This window comes from Bos grunniens, chromosome 9, assembly GCF_055505025.1.
Source record: "Bos grunniens cultivar Pamir isolate PY7600 chromosome 9, Bosgru_T2T1.0, whole genome shotgun sequence".
In the NCBI taxonomy this organism is placed as follows: Eukaryota; Metazoa; Chordata; class Mammalia; order Artiodactyla; family Bovidae; genus Bos; species Bos grunniens.
The window spans coordinates 90,476,005-90,495,962 of record NC_141173.1 but is presented as its reverse complement, the minus strand read 5'-3'; the positions used below and the strand labels follow the sequence as shown (position 1 = coordinate 90,495,962).

The window sequence follows — 19,958 nt, the reverse complement described above, 5'->3', positions numbered from 1 at the left end:
ACATGACTGATGCGACTTAGCAGCAGCAGCAGCAAAGTGTTTGTCTGAAGATAATACTTCAGGACATTTTTTAATATTCACTTTTCTCCTACTGTGCTGGTGTTGCTAAGTGCTCACAACAGGATACAATTTCAAAGTTATGGTAACGTTCTTCCAAAACCAGGAGACAGGCCCCTTTTTACAATGGGGAGTTCATCCAGGGCCAACTTGAAGGTCTTTTCACAGTTCCTGTGCTAATTGGATATAAGGCTTCATCGTGATCACTTGTCCTTACTTTGCTTTGTCACTTTCCTTTATATTTCACTTATCAGGAAACATCTTAGATATAGAAGCAGAATTTTCCCATTAGATGCAAACTGTAAGGACTGGCTTTTATTTTTTTCCACATTCATGTTGCCTTTAATTTCCTTCACTGTGGTCTTTTTTTATCCACTCGCATATTCCATGCCCCTGTTCTTACTTTGCGCTGCATGTACAGAACTTGGGCTATGATGTACTTCCTTTTGAATCTTGTCCTCCTTACTGGACCGTAAGGAACCACAGCGACATCCATCCTCTCTGATTGAACCCATAGTTGGTCAGAGGTGGATGCTGGTACACAAGAGGGGCATACTGACATTTATTAAATACATGAACCAAACAATCAGTGAATGGATCGAAATTAGGAGTCAGTCTTCCTAAACTCTGGCCATGCTTCTATAACTTTCTTACCCAGATTCTAGGTTCTAGATTTCTGGCATATTTCTTAACCCCACCATGCTTCAATGCCTTAATTCCATCTGGACTAATGATACCTCCTCTGTCTGTGTGGCCAGGCTTCTTGTGTGAATTTAAATGAGAAGTATACACGAAGACAAGAGTAAATTCAGGTTGTAAAAATATAAGGTATGTTTATTAATTTGCCATGTGATTATCTTCTTTTGCAATGTTTATACCCACAAACAGAGGAAGAAAAATAGTAGAGAAAGGCACCAAATTTCTGCCAGAACTATTCACATTTATTGTCTTTGTTTGGAACTAGAAGATATTGAAAGAAGCCCCAGGACGGATGGCCATATGAACTTTGTTGTTTTCAATCTCTTATTATATCTACTGCTTATGTTCTCTTTAGTGCTATCATTACTCCTCTGTAGGACACATCTCTATCATGGTACAGTCCTTTGTGCAGAAGTCTAAGCTTCATTGTTTTCAAATTCAGAATCTTTTGGGGTTTAGAAATACAATCTGGTAGGCATGCTACTCGGTGTGTATCATCCCCAATCAGGGACGGTGACAGCACTTTGTAATCAGAGACATTAATATTTATGCAAAGAAAAGTATGAATTTTAACATTAAGTAGGATAAAGAAAGATTATAAACAGCCTTTCTCGATGGGTTTTTCTTCCCCACCAAGTGATTTTTACTAAAAAATATTTGAAACGGAGGCCTCTTTAAGGTTCAGAGCTGATGTATCTGTTACCTTCTCTCCATCACACCCCCATACATACCTAATTAAAATTCCTCATGATAAGAATGCATTTCCTTTCCCCATTGCTTGTCCTTAGAGACTAACCCACAGCCTTGGGCTACTTCCTGGCATACTGTCTGATCTAGGGGTCCTTAGAAAACTTATTTAACTGCCTCTCAAACAAATATATGAAAATTCTCTAAATATTTAAACGTTTTTCTGATTGCTGACTGACATATGCTATGAGTTTCCTTGCCTGACAGTGATAAAATTAAAATGTTATAATGAATGTTTCAGACTATATTTTTAACTAACAAAAACCAACTGAAGCTGAAAAATTACCTTCCTTTTTGTGTTATTTTCTACAATTCTGAAAAAAAAAAAAACTTAAAAAGGTTTAGAAAAGTTAAATAAATCAAACACAATATCAGGATATATACACACCCACTCCCATCACGTATGACCAGATTTTCCAGATTTGAATGATAGTACTGCAGACATAGCAGAATATTGTATTCATATTGGAAAAATCATGTAATCCTTTTAGCAAATATGCTAGATTTACTGCATTCTGCCATTTATTAAATATATCTCAGGCTTAATTTTTGTCTAAATAAATGTATAAACTGTGGGAATAACCCAATATGATCCTGACTTTTGGGTGTAGTTAATTAGACAATAATAATTCAATTGAAACCAATATAAAATTTTCAAATGTTCATATCACTTCATACACATAAATGCAAAGGACACAGCTTAGGCCAGTGATTCTCTGGGGTAATTTTTCCCCAGTAGAGTTTTGACAATGTGAAGATGTTTTTTATTGTCACAACTTGTTGGGTGGAGAGAGAGAGGAGTGCTCTTGGCAGCTAATGAGTAGAGCCAAAGGATGCTGCTAAACATCCTATAATACATGGGACAGCCTCTCAGAACAAGTACTTATCCTGCCGCAACTGTCAATAGTGAAGAGGCTGAGGAATTTCTAATTTGGGAACCAAGATAATTATATTTTTCTCATCCCTTGTGCCTTAGATTTAAACTCAGATGATACTAAATTTTGCAAATGTAACTTTAATAAAACTGGGCTCTTTTAATCTAGTCACTGCTTTTACATATATGTGACATACAGCTCCACTTCCAGAAATCTTCAGAGCAGTTTATCTTTACCAACATGTGCTCGAAAAAAATTGAAGCAGTGATTAGAGCACTCAGTATAAGCAAAGATCCTTAAAAATTCCCGGTACTCATCTTTTTCCTCAATCTCACTCTCTCATTAGCTCTCTTCTCCTCTCCTTCTCTGTCCCCTTTTGTCTATGCTGAACTTGTGTAGAGTAACTTTGGATGCCCTTGTTCCTTGCCACTTTTCTCTGCATGGCTCATCTGATCAGAAAACCAAAGACCCAGCAGATGGAGCCAATGAAGCAAGTCTAGAAGACAGAAGGGTCTTTTATTACAGAAGACAGAAGGGTCTTCTGAAGGAGGTGTGTGTGTGTGTGTGTGTGTATCTGTCACACAAGTAAATGCTTTTGCTATGTTAGAAACCACTCCAAAACTTTGAGGCTTGAACAGTCATAATTCATCATTTCTCATGATCTGTGGGTTGGCTGGTTAGTTTATAGTTTAAAAATGAATGGTTTTCTGAGGAGTGCATACATGAGACAATGTGCCAGGCAGTGGGTTACTTTCTAGGGATATAGTGATGGGGGAAACGCTTTCGTCCCAGGATGAATTTGTAAGCAGGTTTATTTGGGGGTGTGGGAAGGAGGAGTTAACAGATGCATCAACTCTGAAGCCTTAGATAGGTCTCAGTTTGCTGGTTTTACCTGGCCTGTGTTCATCTGCAGGGTTGGCCAAACTAGGAGGTCCAAGACGGCTTCACCCCACGTCTGGCAGTTGGTTCTGCATTTCAGAACCAACAACTGCATTTCAGTTGTTCTCCACCTGGACTCTCATCCTGCCATATAGACCACTTGCTTTGCTTGGTGACTTTAGGACAGAGATACAAGACAGCTAAAATAAAACTATAAGACTTCTTAAGCCCTAGAATCATATGACATAAAGTCATTTATGCTGCATTATTGATCAAAGTCAATACAATGCAAGATCAGATTCAAGGAGAGAGGAAATCAATTCTGCCCTTGAAGGGAGGAAGGACAAAGTCACATTGCAAAAGAGGATGTATTTTGGAACTGGAGACGTTTGTGTCCATAATTTAAAATCTGTGCTCTAGTCACTATGATTTATATTCTTTCTACATCAGAATGCACTTACCCCCTCTCAAGAAATAAAAAATTTCATCCAATTATGTCAGCAAGCTCCAACTCCAGTGTCATGTGATCTTCATCTGGTCCAGACACAGGTGAGCCTCCTCAGATGCAATTCCTCTCAATCCCTAGGCCTGGAAACTAAAAAGAGAGGTTGCTGCTGCTGCTGCTGCTGCTAAGTCACTTCAGTCATGTCCGACTCTGTGCGACCCCATAGATGGCAGCCCATCAGGCTCCCCCATCCCTGGGATTCTCCAGGCAAGAACATTGGAATGGGTTGCCATTTCCTTCTCCAATGCATGAAAGTGAAAAGTGAAAGTGAAGTCGCTCAGTCGTGTCTCTTAGCGACCCCACAGACTGCAGCCTTCCAGGCTCCTCCATCCGTGGGATTTTCCAGGCAAGAGTACCCGAGTGGGGTGCCATTTCCTTCTCTGAAAAGAGAGGTTACTGCTTCCCATTCATCCGACATGCAGTCTTGAGACAGGGAGGGACCATTGCAACAGATGCTTCTGTTCAGAAAAGGGAATAATGGAAAGGAGATGGTAGTCATGCTCTGAAGTTATCCTGAAATCCAGCCAGACACAGGTGGCCTGTCCCTTTCATTCAAGAACAAGGGTCATTCCCTGTCTTTTTGATAAGAAGTGGCCTATGTTTGTGGCTGATAGTCTTCTCAGCTTCTTCTTAGCCATATAAATTTGTGGTTCCAAAATCTTCTCTTCATTTTGAATTATCCGGTCCCTTTAGTTCCAACGGGTGGCATTTTTGCTTAACAGATTTGTTGGCTTTCCCTAAATCTGCTTGGAGTTTATCCTGTGCCCTCCAAACCCAAAGTCTGAATTAAACTTTGCATCACGGGCCACTGCAGTTGGCAGTGCCCTTAAGTTTCTCAGAAGCTGGTTTGTCTGGTTGGGATCATCAACCAAGCACTGCCTTAAATCTTTCCAAGTTCTTCACAATGGTCTTACAGTCACATTCTTGATTTACTGTTATCCTGAAGCTATTTTTTGCTTTGCAAATCTTTTTCCACGAGAGACTGACAATGACAGAACAATAATTTTTTCCACTGCACCATATCAAAGGCTTTCTATGTTTCCTCTAAATTCTGTTTGCAAACTTAATAATTTCTTCTTTGGTTCATCTCCCTTTCTTCCAGGACCTTATCGGTTCAGTTCAGTTGCTCAGTCACGTCTGATTCTTTGCGACCCCAGGACCTTATAATGTGCAGTTAAAAAAAGCCAGTTAACAGCTTTCTATAGGAAAATCCCCCTAGCCAGTTGCAAAAGTTCAAGTTACTTCCAATGACAGAATATAAATGCATAAAATATGTGTAGTTCTCCTTCCAGTCCCAGTTGGCAGTTTCCTCACTGTTCTTTCAGCCTTGACCAAGAGTCTCCTTGTGACCTTCAGCCTCCTTCCCCACCTCATCCCAAGGCCAAGGCCACATGTTTTAGATTTCTTTTAAAGCACCACTGACCTCCAGCAACAATTTCTGTTTCAATTAGCCTTTGCTGAACCACCATCGGGATTTAGAGAGTTAACGCAATAATACATATGGTTTCCGCTGGTCCCTTGGGTGGGCTAGGCATTTCCTCTGTTGACTGTGCCTGGAAACATTCACTTGGCTACGTTTAGCGGGAAAATCAGCAGGGCTGGCAAGTCCCCTTGTTCACGTGTCTGGCAGTTGGTTCTGGCTGTCACCCTGGGTGCTTTAGGTGTCCTCCAAGTGTCTTTGTTCCTCTAGGTTGCTGTATCACCACCAGGACAGAGTTCATAGAGAGCCATGATGGAGCTTCAAGACCTTTTAAAGCCCAGCCTCTGAAGTTGAATGAAATCACTTTAGCCATGTTATTGATCAAAGCAAGTCTGAAGGCCCAGCCTAGACTCTGTTGTTGTTGTTGAGTTGCTCGTGTCTGACTCTTTTGTGACACCGTGGACTGTAGCCCACCAGACTTCTCTGTTCATGGGATTTCCCAGGCAAGAATACTGGAATGCATTGCCATTTCCTTCTCCAGGGGATCTTCTTGACCTAGGGATCAGTCCCACATCTCCTCATTGGTAGGTGGGTTCTTTACCACTGAGCCACCAGGGAAGCCCAGCCAGACTAGCTCAGGGTGGGGAAGCTTTCTCTCTATCCTGATAGGAGGAACAGCAAAACCACGTTGCAAAGGGTGTGCTGACCAGAGTGGCAGGAATTTGTGGACATATTTGGTAATCAGCTATAGCCTGGTCATAGCAAACACCTTCGTCCAACAACACAAGAGAAGACTCTACACATGGACATCACCAGATGGTCAACACCATAATCAGATTGATTACATTCTTTGCAGCCAAAGATGGAGAAGCTCTATACAGTCAGCAAAAGCAAGACCTGGAGCAGACTGTGGCTCAGATCATAAACTCCTTAATGCCAAATTCAGACTTAAATTGAAGAAAGTAGGGAAAACCACTAGACCATTCAGGTATGACCTAAATCAAATCCCTTATGATTATACAGTGGAAGTGAGAAATAGATTTAAGGGCCTAGATCTGATAGAAAGAGTGCCTGATGAACTATGGACGGAGGTTCGTGACATTGTACAGGAGACAGGGATCAAGACCATCCCCATGGAAAAGAAATGCAAAAAAGCAAAATGGCTGTCTGAGGAGGCCTTACAAGTAGCTGTGAAAAGAAGAGAAGCAAAAAGCAAAGGAGAAAAGGAAAGATATAAGCATTTGAATGCAGAGTTCAAAAAAATAGCAAGGAGAGATAGCAAAGCCTTCCTCAGCAATCAATGCAAAGAAACACAGGAGAATAGAATGGGAAAGACTAGAGATCTCTTCAGGAAAATTAGAGATTCCAAGGGAACATTTCATGCAAAGATGGGCACAAGGAAGGACAGAAATGGGATGCACCTAATGGAAGCAGAAGATATTAAGAAGAGGTGGCAAGAATACACAGAAGAACTGTACAAAAAAGATCTTCCTGACCAAGAAAATCACGATGGTGTGATCACTCACTTAGAGCCAGACATCCGGGAATGTAAAGTCAAATGGGCCTTAGAACTACTAAGAACAAGCTACAAACAAAGCTACTGGAGGTGATGGAATTCCAGTTGAGCTATTTCAAATCCTGAAAGATGATGCTGTGAAAGTGCTGCACTCAATATGCCAGCAAATTTGGAAAACTCAGCAGTGGCCACAGGACTGGAAAAGGTCAGTTTTCATTCCAATCCCAAAGAAAGGCAATGCCAAAGAATGCTCAAACTACCGCACAATTGCACTCATCTCACATGCTAGTAAAGTAATGCTCAAAATTCTTCAAGCCAGGCTTCAGCAATATGTGAACCATGAACTTCCTGATGTTCAAGCTGGTTTTAGGAAAGGCAGAAGAACCAGAGATCAAATTGCCAACATCCGCTGGATCATCAAAAAAGCAAGAGAGCTCCAGAAAAACATGTATTTCTGCTTTATTGACTATGCCAAAGCCTTTGACTGTGTGGATCACAATAAACTGTGGAAAATTCTTCAAGAGATGGGAATACCAGACCACCTGACCTGCCTCTTGAGAAACCTGTAGGCAGGTCAGGAAGCAACAGTTAGAACTGGACATGGAACAACAGACTGGTTCCAAATAGGAAAAGGAGTACATCAAGGCTGTATATTGTCATCCTGCTTATTTAATTTAATGCAGAGTACATCATGAGAAACGCTGGACTGGAAGAAGCACAAGCTGGAATCAAGATTGCTGGGAGAAATATCAATCACCTCAGATATGCAGATGACACCACCCTTATGGCAGAAAGTGAAGAGGAACTAAAGAGCCTCTTGATGAAAGTGAAAGAGGAGAGTGGCTTAAAGCTCAACATTCAGAAAACGAAGATCATGGCATCTGGTCCTATTACTTCATGGGAAATAGATGGGGAAACAGTGGAAACAGTGTCAGACTTTATTTTTGGGGGCTCCAAAATCACTGCAGATGGTGATTTCAGCCATGAAATTAAAAGACGCTTACTCCTTGGAAGGAAAGTTATGACCAACCTAGACAGCATATTGAAAAGCAGAGACATTACTTTGTCAACAAAGGTCTGTCTAGTCAAGGCTATTGTTTTTCCAGTCGTCATGTATGGATGTGAGATTTGGACTGTGAAGAAAGCTGAGTGCCAAAGAATTGATGCTTTTGAACTGTGGTGTTGGAGAAGACTCTTGAAAGTCCCTTGGACTGCAAGAAGATCCAACCAGTCCATCCTAAAGGAAATCAGTCCTGAATATTCACTGGAAGGACTGATGCTGAAGCTGAAACTCTAATACTTTGGCTATCTCATGTGAAGAGTTGACTCACTGGGAAAGACCCTAATGTTGGGAGGGATTGGGGGCAGGAGGAGAAGGGGACAACAGAGGATGAGATGGCTGGATAGCATCAATGACTTGATGGACATGAGTTTGGGTGAACTCCGGGAGTTGGTGATGGACAGGGAGGCCTGGCATGCTGTTATTCATGGGGTCGCAAAGAGTCGGACACGACTGAGCAACTGAACTGAACTGATAGCATGGTCCTATAATTTTTTTCATGTATAAGTGAAAGTGAAGTGAAAGTCACTCAGTCATGTCCAACTCTTTACAACCCATGGAGTATACAGTCTATGAAATTTTCCAGGTTAGAATACTGGAGTGTGTAGCCGTTCCCGTCTCCAGTGGATCTTCCCAGGCAGGAATCGAACTGGGGTCTCCTGTGTTTCAGGCAGATTCTTTCCCAGCTGAGCTACCAGGGAAGCCCCTTTTCATGTGTATGTTTAATTTAAAATCTAAACATTGGGTAATTTTAAACTTTTTCATTCTGTTGAAATATTTGATATAACTTAGACCCTACCCATATTATATAACAAAACTAGTGATAATTTTATTAACTATAAATCAATACTTTGGATCATGTAATTTTGATCCCAAAACAACTAAAATTTTAATTTAGATCACTGAATTGAGGCTTTTATTAAATGAATAATGGTTATGTTGCCATCATATCTTTTTGTTGTTTTTTCCTTTGTAGCCATATTGTGTTGAGAAATTCAACCTGCTTATTTCTATTTATAAATTGCTTTCCAACTTTGTCGAGGTGAATATATCTGCATCAGAAATGATGAAAACACTTTATTAGTTGCAATTAGGAACAATATTATTTTAAATATTTGGTTTGTTTTAAATTAACATATTTACTCTTAGGAGACTTAGACATCATTGTCCTTAAAGCATCCAAAGAGTATAATTAGAGTCTGCAAAAACTAAAAAAGTTAATCATAACTTATTACAAACTGTGAATGTATTAATATATGATACCCTAATGTTTTTGTCAGAGATGGCAGTGTCAGACTTAACAACTGTATCAATTCAAACAGTCTTTCTTCTTGGTATTTCTATATTAAAGATGACATTGATTAAGAATGGATATACCTAGAAATCCAGTATTTTGCTGTTTATGATTGTTCATAACTGTGATAAAAATGTTCATCTTTATGTGCATACCCATGAATGCAATGCTGTGTATCTCAGAAATAAATTCTGATGGACAAATTTGTTATATATACTGAAATATGCTAATTTTAATTACTGTTAACATTTTAAAAGATACCATCTGTTAAGAGGATATTGGCATTTATGTTAATTTTTTTAAAATTTGGTAATGCTAGTTAACAGCTGCTGATGGTTGGGTTCTGTGTACAGTTTTACATAACATATTTATATAGAATAAATTTATTAATATGGTAAAATGAAAATACAGTTAACATACTTCTAGGCAGCAAATTTTTCGTGATTGATTGCAAAGTCTCTCAGTAACCCAGGTCACCTTTTTCTGTGGTCTCTGAGCTTCCAGCTTCATGTGTAAGTCACTTAGGACAAACCATGGTTGTGAGAAATCAGCCAGTCTTTGTTACTATGACTCATCAGGAAAAAAGCTATTGACTATAGTCAGGTGACAGTTTCTGAATAGTCAGATGTAATCACCTTTGCTGCATTAGGCCCATGTCTGCACGTGTCATGATCTTGCCCTGAAACAGCCTAGTACTGAGGAAATATATAGATGGGGCCAAGAAATACAGAAATTGAATATCAGAGCTAGCTCTCTTTATTTTTCACTCATTTTTTAGAGAGGGATATTGCCATGGGATTTGGGGATTATCACACATAACAACATTACCCAGGGCTGTGTGCAGCCAACAGGTGTCCTAGGTAGACATCTCTCTAACTCCTGAGGACCAGCTGTTATTGAAACAGAGGCAGTGATGGAAGCCACAGGGTTGAAGGACCTAGAGAATTTTCATAACTAGTTTTGTGGTTTTTTTTTTAATCCTCACCATGTGGCTTTTAGAAAGGAATCAAGTTCAAGCCCTAGGAGAGGGGATTTGGAGCTGCATCTGCTCAGTAACACTCACCTAGACCAAAAGTTGGTCCTGAATCAGAGCGCAGTGCATGTTCCTATCGGGGGGCACCCACCTCCTAACCTGGCTTCTCATCTCATCTCTCCTCTGTGCTGATGCTGCTATTCCATCCAGATATTTCATGATGCATTTGCAGTGGGCGTGAATTCTCATAATCTTCCCTCTCAAACCTGCTACTTTTATCTTCCCTCCTTCCTCCCTTCCCTCCCTCCCTTCTTTTTTCTTTTTATTTCAGAAACTTGTGGCGTCTGAAACTTGGCACTGCCACTGAGTGACCTTGCTGAAAATGCTTAACCTCTGTGTACTTTGGTTTTCTTTCTTTTTGGTTTTTGGTCACGCCAGCGGCTTGCAGACCTGTGCTCCCTGTCGTGGAAGTGTGGATTTTTAACCACTGGAGCATCAGGGAATTCCCCCAGTTTTCTTATTTGTAAAATGGACATTAAAGTAGTTCCTCTTGTAGATTTGTTATAAGAATTCAAAGAGTTAATAAATATTTATTACACAAGACATAATAATTAATTTAAATATAATATGATATATAAATAGATAGGGAAACAAGTACCTGATACATAGGAAGACTTAACCATTATTATTATTTGGGTTTGTTTCCGGTAGGTACTTGAAAGTTAAAAGTGCATGTTTAATGTGATTACAAATAGTGGTTTCTTTAAATTTTATGAATATATCCATATTTTCTCTAAATTTAAAGACTGCTTTGTATTTTCTTTATTCATTCAGTAGGATTTATATGTCACATTTGTGGGCATTGGGAACAAAGGTAATGTCCTCAGGGGTTTATATTCTACCAGGCAGTCCAGGATTCTGACCTGAAGCCCAGGAGAGGTCAGCTCCAGAGATGAAATCTACCTTTCTAGCTAGTTGATATTACATTTCTTTGAGCATCACCTTTAAAAGGTAAGGAATTGAGGTGATATCTTTTTCATCTGTTTTCCTTACAACAATCAGTTTATAACAAACAGTTGACACTCAATAGATGTTGGTGTAGAGAATAAAATTCACCTTTTCCTTGAAAGCAGTTATGCCATTTCAATCATTTAAAAACTATTTTATCTATTTTATTTAGTATTTGGGGCTGCTTCAGGTCTTAGCTGCGGCATCTCTCATTGTAGCCCAAGGCCTCCAGAGCACGTGGGCTCTGTGATTGAGGTGCATGGGTTCAGTTGCCACTGGCATGGGGGATCCTAGTTCCCCAAGCAGGAAATGAACCCATGCCTCCTATATTGGAATGCAGACTCCCAACCAGTGGACCACGAGGGAAGTCCCCTGGCACTCATCTCCATATATCTCTAATTAAAAAGCCTTCTTGAAGCAGACCTGGTTTTATTTGTATATTAGTTTTCCCTTATTGCATAACAAGTTACCAAACTCAGCAGTTTAAAACGATGTTCATTTATTATCTCCAGATTCTTATGGGTCAGGAGTCTGTGCAGATAGCTGTGCCATCTGCTCATGGTCTCATGAGTCCGCAGTCAGGGTGCTAGGTGGGCCGCACTCTCGTCCGGAGCCTGAATAAGGAAGAATCCACTTTCAAACCCATCCAGAATTCATTTCCTTGTGTGTGATGGAGCTTCTTCTGGGCTCTTGGCTGGAGGCTGCCGCCCTCACCCACTACTTCCAGAGGCAGCCTGCAGTTCTCTGCTCCAGGACCCTCTCCAGGGATTGGTCACATCTTGGCTGTTTGGTTGTTTACGCCAAAAGGAGAGTGTCTCGCTCCAGTCAGCTCAGAAGGAGTCTTACATGAAGTAACACGTTCATGGGTGTGGCATGCCATCCCCTTTGCTGTCTTCTGTTGATTAGAAGCAGTTCACAGGTTCTGGCTGCAGTTGTTCACACAAAGGTTATGGACTCTAGGATGTGGGAGTTCTTGGAGGTTACCCTATAGTATGTTCACCACACTCCCCATGGGATGGAGTCCCCGAAATGCTTCTATCTTGGTACATTACTGTACCCTTCACTATATACTTTCCTTTTCTTGTTTCTCTCCACCTCTAAATATTTACTTTTATTATAATTTTTTTTTTTCTATTTTGACTTGCCTACCTTTTTCTTCCAGTTTTATTGAGATATAATGGACATGAAGCGCCATACGAGTTTAAGGTGTAGAGTGTAATGATTTGACTTACACACACCATGAAATGATTATCACAGGAAGTTTAGTGAATATCCCTCATGTCATATAGATACAAAGTTAAAGAAATTGAAAAAAAAATTATTTTCCTTGTGATGAGAACTCTTAGGATTTATGGTCTTTAAACCACTTTCATATATAACATATAGCAGTGTCAATTGTATTTATCCTGTTGTATATTACTGTAGTGCATTGTTCATTGCATTGTAGCAACAATAAAGTACTTAATTTATCTTTTAACTGGAAGTCACACCTTTTGACCACCTTCATACAGTTCCCCTCCTCCACCACCACTTCTGCTAACCACAAATCTGATTTCTTTTTCTATGACTTTGCAGTCATCTCACATGCTAGTAAAGTAATGCTTAAAATTCTCCAAGCCAGGCTTCAGCAATATGTGAACCATGAACTTCCTGATGTTCAAGCTGGTTTCAGAAAAGGCAGAGGAACCAGAGATCAAATTGCCAACATCCGCTGGATCATCAAAAAAGCAAGAGAGTTCCAGAAAAACATCTATTTCTGCTTTATTGACTATGCCAAAGCCTTTGACTATGTGGATCACAATAAACTGTGGAAAATTCTGAAAGAGATGGGAATACCAGATCACCTGACCTGCCTCTTGAGAAACCTGTAGGCAGGTCAGGAAGCAACAGTTAGAACTGGACATGGAACAACAGACTGGTTCCAAATAGGAAAAGGAGTACATCAAGGCTGTATATTGTCACCCTGTTTATTTAACTTATATGCAGAGTACATCATGAGAAACGCTGGACTGGAAGAAATACAAGCTGGAATCAAGATTGCCGGGAGAAATATCAATCACCTCAGATATGCAGATGACACCACCCTTATGGCAGAAAGTGAAGAGGAACTAAAAAGCCTCTTGATGAAGGTGAAAGTGGAGAGTGAAAAAGTTGGCTTAAAGCTCAACATTCAGAAAACGAAGATCATGGCATCCGGTCCGATCACTTCATGGGAAATAGATGGGGAAACAGTGGAAACAGTGTCAGACTTGATTTTTCTGGGCTCCAAAATCACTGCAGATGGTGACTGCAGCCATGAAATTAAAAGACGCTTACTCCTTGGAAGGAAAGTTATGACCAACCTAGATAGCATGTTCAAAAGCAGAGACATTACTTTGCCAACAAAGGTCCGTCTAGTCAAGGCTATGGTTTTTCCTGTGGTCATGTATGGATGTGAGAGTTGGACTGTGAAGAAGGCTGAGCGCCAAAGAATTGATGCTTTTGAAGTGTGGTGTTGGAGAAGACTCTTGAGAGTCCCCTGGACTGCAAGGAGATCCAACCAGTCCATTCTGAAGGAGATCAGCCCTGGGATTTCTTTGGAAGGAATGATGCTAAAGCTGAAACTCCAGTACTTTGGCCACCTCATGCGAAGAGTTGACTCATTGGAAAAGACTCTGATGCTGGGAGGGATTGGGGGCAGGAGGAGAAGGGGACGACAGAGGATGAGATGGCTGGATGGCATCATCGACTCAATGGACGTGAGTTTGAGTGAACTCCGGGAGTTGGTGATGGACAGGGAGGCCTGGCGTGCTGAGATTCATGGGGTCGCAAAGAGTCGGACACGACTGAGCGACTGATCTGATCTGATCTGATGGCTTTGTTTGTTTTTGAAGTATAGTTGAAAAGTATAAGTACTATGCTAGTTCCTGTTACACAACACAGTGATTCACTATTTTCATACATTTCGAAGTGATCACCACAATAAGTCTAGTTACCAACTGTCTCTATACAAAGATATTACATAGTAATTAACTATATTCCCCACCCTGTACATTTCATACCTGTGACTCATAATTTTGCAGCTGAAAGTTTGTACCTCTTAATCTCACTCTCCTATTTCTTTCCTCCCCTCAATGCCTCTAAGCAATCACCTGTTTGTTCTCTGTATCTATGATTTGTTTTTAATTCTTAGATTTCACATATAAGTAAATCATACAGTATTTATCTTTTTCTTTCTCACTTATTTCATTTAGCATAATACCTTCTAGATTCATCCACATTGTTGCAAATGGCAAGAAATCATTCTTTTTAATGGCTGACTAATAAATATGGGTTTATACCACATCATGTTCTTTGTTTTTTATCCATTCATCTATTGATGAGCACTTAGCTTGTTTCCATAGCTTGGGTATTGTAAATGATGCTACAGTGAATATAAGGGTGCATATATCTTTTCTAAATAGTGATATTTTCTAAATATCCAGGAGCAGAATTGCTGGATTGTATGGTAGTTCTGTTTTTAAATTCTTTGAGGAATTTCTGTATTGTTTTCCATAGTAGCTGCACTAATTTATATTCCTTCCAATAGTGCATAGGGTTTCGTTTTCTCTACATCCTTGTTATTTTCTCCAATGCTTCTTATTTGTTGTTTTTTTGTAATAATAGGTGTGAGATAATATCTCATTGTGGTTTGATTTGCATTTCCCTGATAATTAGTGATGTTGAGCATCTTGTCACATACCTGTTGGCCATGCATATGTCTTCTTTGGAAAAATATGTATTCAGATCCTCGGCCCACTTTTCAGCTGGATTTTTTTTTTTTGATGTTGAGTGATATGAGTTCTTTGTATATTTTGGATATTAACATCTTACGGGATACATCATTTGCAAATATCTTCTCCCATTCTGTAGGCAGCCTTTCTGTTTTGTTGATAGTTTCCTTCACTGTGTAAAAACTCTGCAGTTTGATATAGTCCCATTTGTTTGCTTTTGCTTTTGTTTCCCTTGCCTGAGAATGAGTATTAAAAATATGTTACTAAGACCAGTGCCAAAGAGCATACTGCCTATGTTGTCTTCTGGAAATTTCCCTTTAGAGTCATTGTGGTAGAGACCATGTCCTGTTTATCTGTCTGCATCCCATAGAAGTTAATTGGTCTCTGTGAATGTTTTTTTTAACAGCTTATTGAGTTTAATTATTCAATGAGTTTTCAGTAAGTGAATGAAAATAAAGTGAGTGAAAAGTGAAGTCGCTCAGTCGTGTCTGACTCTTTGCGACCCCGTGGACTGTAGCACACCACGCTCCTCCATCCATGGGATTCTCCAGGCAAGAATACTGGAGTGGGTTGCCATTTCCTTCTCCAGAGGATCTTCCCGACCCAGGGATTGAACCCAGGTCTCCCGCATTGCAGGCAGACGCTTTAACATCTGAGTAAACATATGGCTAAAATTTCCCAAATTTTAAAGTATTTGCTGATGATTTTTTTAAAAAAATAGTCAAATTCCTTAATATATTTGGAGCCTTATTGATTTTTCCTTCAAGATAATAATTGGCAAGATGAATTACAAGATAAAATAATCTATATATATTATTATAGATAATTAGGGCTTCCCTGATAGCTCAGTTGATAAAGAATCTGCCTTATATATAGCATATATATTATATATAATAATCATTTCTAGAATTGTGTGACTATGAATTTTTTCATGATACAACTTTCTGACTTGTTATCTAACCAGATAAATTCTTTTTCTTCTAGATGAGCAAGAGATAGTACAAAAACGTACTTTCACAAAATGGATCAACTCTCATCTGGCCAAGGTAAATAAAACTCCCCAGAGTTCTATGTTTATTTAGTTTGAGCCAATAAATTATTAAATTCACAGCATAAAATAGCACTACCACGATCGTTGTCACTCTTAACTAGTCAGTGTTGGCAGTCCTATGAATTTGATTGTCACCTACGTGTGGCATTTGCTAACCTTGCCTTTAGATAATCAACAGATAACCAGAGTAAAGAGCAGTTATTTCATGTCATTTCCATGAATCCTGATGGAACATTTCATCCACTTCTTTCTTCTGTACTAACCTGTGTGCCATACCAGAAGGAGAATTCATGCTAGATTTTTGTTTGTATTTGTTTCTGTTTGGAACAGAAAGAAACAATGAGTGGTCTACCCTGAGCAGAGAATTTTATCTGAAGAGATTGTAATGGTGTCTAGACTCCCCTCTCAAGTGCTTTTATAGAAAAGTAATTATGGGGTCAGGACACTACAAAGACTAATCACTCTGAGATTATGCCTACTGATGTTGGATGGTGTCGGGAGACTATGTATTCATTCGTTGTGATTATTTTGAACATAAATACTAATGTAAAAGAAATTCCCAGGTAGGTACATTACAATAAAATTAATCTCTTATAATGTTGATGAACAACTGTGTGAACCAAAAAACACTGCATTTGTAAAAATAATGTCGATGATACAATGATTTTCTGTGTTCAGTTAGAGGATCTTTGCTGAGGTGCTACCTGTAGTGTTCAAGGTATAATCCTATTAATATGAGCAATTTTTGACTGGGGACTTCCCCCAAAGCTTTTATCGTTCAGAAGCAAAACACGACAACTAATTTCAGTGGTATGGTACACATTTACTGCTTACTCTGTGTCTTTGCTAGGCTTTGGAGACAGGAAAGAAGATTGCAAAACACTTTCCCAGGCCTTGGGAAGCTCACAGTCCAGCAAAAACTGGAGACTAGCACAACATGTCTAGATACAGGATTCAATAGGCTTGTCTTTTCTAGGATCTCTCTCCAAAAACCTCTTGGTAAGATGGGAATTCTCTGGCCCAGTGGCTGCACTCAGAACCTGCCCTGTGACAAGGCACTGAAGAATTTTGGGGCCCATTTTCTCAGGCTTAGGAGGGTGCCATCTCTCCATGGTCATTACTTACACTAGAGACTGGTCATCTTTTGCAAAATTCTTGCTTTTCCAAACTAAAAATAGAGTTATTGTTTTTTCATATTGTGAAATGGTTATGTGCTTGTTGTAAATCATTTTGATAATAGTCCTTAGAAAAATGTAATGAAAGTACGTGAAAGTGTTAGTCGTTCAGTCATGTCTGAATCTTTGCAACCCCATGGACTCCTATCAGGCTCTTCTTTCCATGGATCCATGGACCCTTGTCAGGCTCTTCTGTCCATGGAATTCTCCAGGCAAGAAACTGGAATGGGTAGCCATTCCCTTCTCCAGGGGACCTTCCCAACCCAGTGATCGAACCTGAGTCTCCTGGACTGCTGGTGAACTCTTTACCATCTGAGCTACCAGGGAAGCCCAATGAAAGTAAAAATCACCTTAAATCCCACAATCCTGATGCAACCATTACTGAAGCATTGATCACTGTTTCCCTTCACATGGACATGCATAATTTCATGTAAATGCCTCTAGAGGATACTGTTCTGGATGCCTGACTTCACTCAGCACATCCTCCCATGTCAATAGATACAGAGTCATAGAAACATTTTAATGGCTGAATAACATTTTTATTATAAATATAATAAAATTATAATTACAAACTAGCTATAATAGTTGCCTATTAATGATCACTTAGGTTGTTGCCAATTGGTTAATATTATATAAAATACCACACTAAAAGTCCTTGGGCATGTATATATCTGTACACTTGTGTTATTTTTTTCTACTTTCTAGAATAAATTTCTAGAAATAGGTGGATAGTCCACAAGTATACACATTTATGGGCTTCCCTGGTAGCTCAGCTGGTGAAGAATCTGCCTGCCATGCAGGAGACCCTTATTCAATTCCTGGATTGGGAAGATCCCCTGGAGAAGGGATGGGCTCCCCACTCTAGTAATCATGGGCATCCCTCATGGCTCAGACAGTAAAGAATCCGCCTGCAGTGTGGGAGAACTGGGTTTGATAACTGTGTTGGGAAGGTCCCTTGGAGAAGGGGTGGGCTCCCCACTGCAGTATTCATGGGCATCCCTTGTGGCTCAGGTGGTAAAGAATCTGCCTGCAGTGTGGGAGAACTGGGTTCGATACCTGGGTTGGGAAGATCCCTCGGAGGAGGGCATGGCAACCCACTCCAATATTCTTACCTGGAGAATCTCCATGGACAGAGGAGCCTGGAGGGCCACAGTCCATGGTGTTGCAAAGAATCTGACATGACTGAGTAGAGCACAGCACATGCACATTTATAAATTTAATAAATAACCAAGAACTTATGAGAATGCCTCTTTCCTCACACTATTAATCACCTTTAAGATTAGCAGTATTTTTAAATCTGAGTGGTGAAAAAGTTTTTAATTATTTTCATACTTATTTTTTAATGGAGTTGAATATCTTTGTGGGAGATTTTAAAGCAGAATTCCTGGGATATACTTATTTACATACTGAATTCTTAAAAAGAAGTTAAAATGAGAATGTGTGCCACGGCACACAGTATACAAAGGGCCTTTGCAGAGAGATTGTAGGCCAGGAGCTCATTTTCTACTTTACTTTTATCACCATTTTTTCATGGTTTCAAATTGCTTTGCATATTTTTGTGCTAAATGGGTATTGGAATACCAGTGTGTATCCTTTTCCATTCTTTTTCTTAGTCCTGCTAGGAGACCTTGCTCCTACTATTTCCTGTCTAAATATCTAAGTCCTACCTTTAATGTTTAGTGCAAAGCTTTCTCATTCGTGAAGTCATTTCTGACCACGTGTGAAACAGTGAGGGGGGCCTCAGCAAATGCTCCAGAATATAAGTAGTTTCCCTGGCAACCATCTCCCAGCACCATCCCTGTGTCCTCTCTGCTATACCTGCCTCTGGTTTGGTAGAATCTGAAATCTCAGCACTCCTCCAGAACCTGCAGCAGGTGGAGAAGTTCAGTGTGTCTTAAGTGATTTAATACTATTTCATATCTCACCTTCCCAACAATGCTGTGAAATCTCTAAGATGTGCTAATTATTGGAATCACAGTGGAGTATTACTTAGCCATAAAAAGAAACACATTTAGGTCATTGGTAGAGGGGTGGATGGACCTAGAGTATACAGGTTATACAGAATAAGTCAGAAAGAGAAAAATAAATATTATATATTAATGCGTGTATGTGGAATCTAGAAAAATGGTGCAGATGAACCCATTTGCAGGGCAGGAATAGAAATGCGGACGGAGGAGTCTGGTGGGCTGCAGTCCACGGGGTCACTAGGATTGGACACGGCTGAGCAACTTCACTTTCACTTTCATGCATTGGAGAAGGAGATGGCAACCCACTCCAGTATTCTTGCCTGGAGAATCCCAGGGATGGGGGAGCGTGGTGGGCTGCCATCTGTGGGGTCACACAGAGTCGGACACGACTGAAGCGACTTAGTAGTAGTATAGAAAACAGACATGTGGACACGGGGAAGGGGCGGAGGGGTGGGGTGAACTGGGAGGTTGGAATTCACACATATACACTATCACGTGTAAGTAAATAGCTGGTGGGAAGCTGCCATATAGCCCAGGGAGCTCAACTCGGTGCTCAGTGGTGACCTAGAGGAATGGCGTGAGGGTGAGGTGGGAGGGAGGTTCAAGAAGGAGGGGACATATGTATACACATAGCTGATACACTTCGTTGTACAGCAGAAGCTAACACAACATTGTAAAGCAACTTACTCAAATTAAAAAAAGAAACCGCAATAGCTCTGGGCACAACACTAAGCACCGTTTGCTTAATAAAACAGCAACAGCAAAGAGTCGTTATCTTTCCTTACTTTATGAGACTAGTAAAGACATCAATCACATGAGGAAAAATAACAATTAATTTCTGGCACTGTGCTAGGTGCTTAACCCAGGTTATTTTATAGTGAACTTCATCATACACCTGGTCGTTGGTGCTGCTGAGGTTTTAATGCAGATGTAAGCCTGAAATCCACTTGGTTTCCCTACTTTACACCATTTTATGTTGA

General features: G+C 40.0%; 1 protein-coding gene across 19 annotated transcripts in view; it reads left to right on the top strand.

Annotated features, from left to right (window-relative positions):
- SYNE1 (spectrin repeat containing nuclear envelope protein 1) overlaps positions 1–19,958 on the top strand; it is a 500,805-nt gene that overhangs the window by 73,761 nt on the left and 407,086 nt on the right. For all 19 annotated transcript variants that reach the window (XR_015133337.1, XM_086318390.1, XM_086318389.1 and 16 more), the window contains exon 3: positions 15,770–15,831. Coding sequence is in view for 18 of the 19 variants with exons in the window: in XM_086318390.1 (XP_086174516.1) it covers positions 15,770–15,831 (62 nt within the window). In the remaining variant the exon portion in view is untranslated. The remainder of the gene's footprint in view (positions 1–15,769; positions 15,832–19,958) is intronic.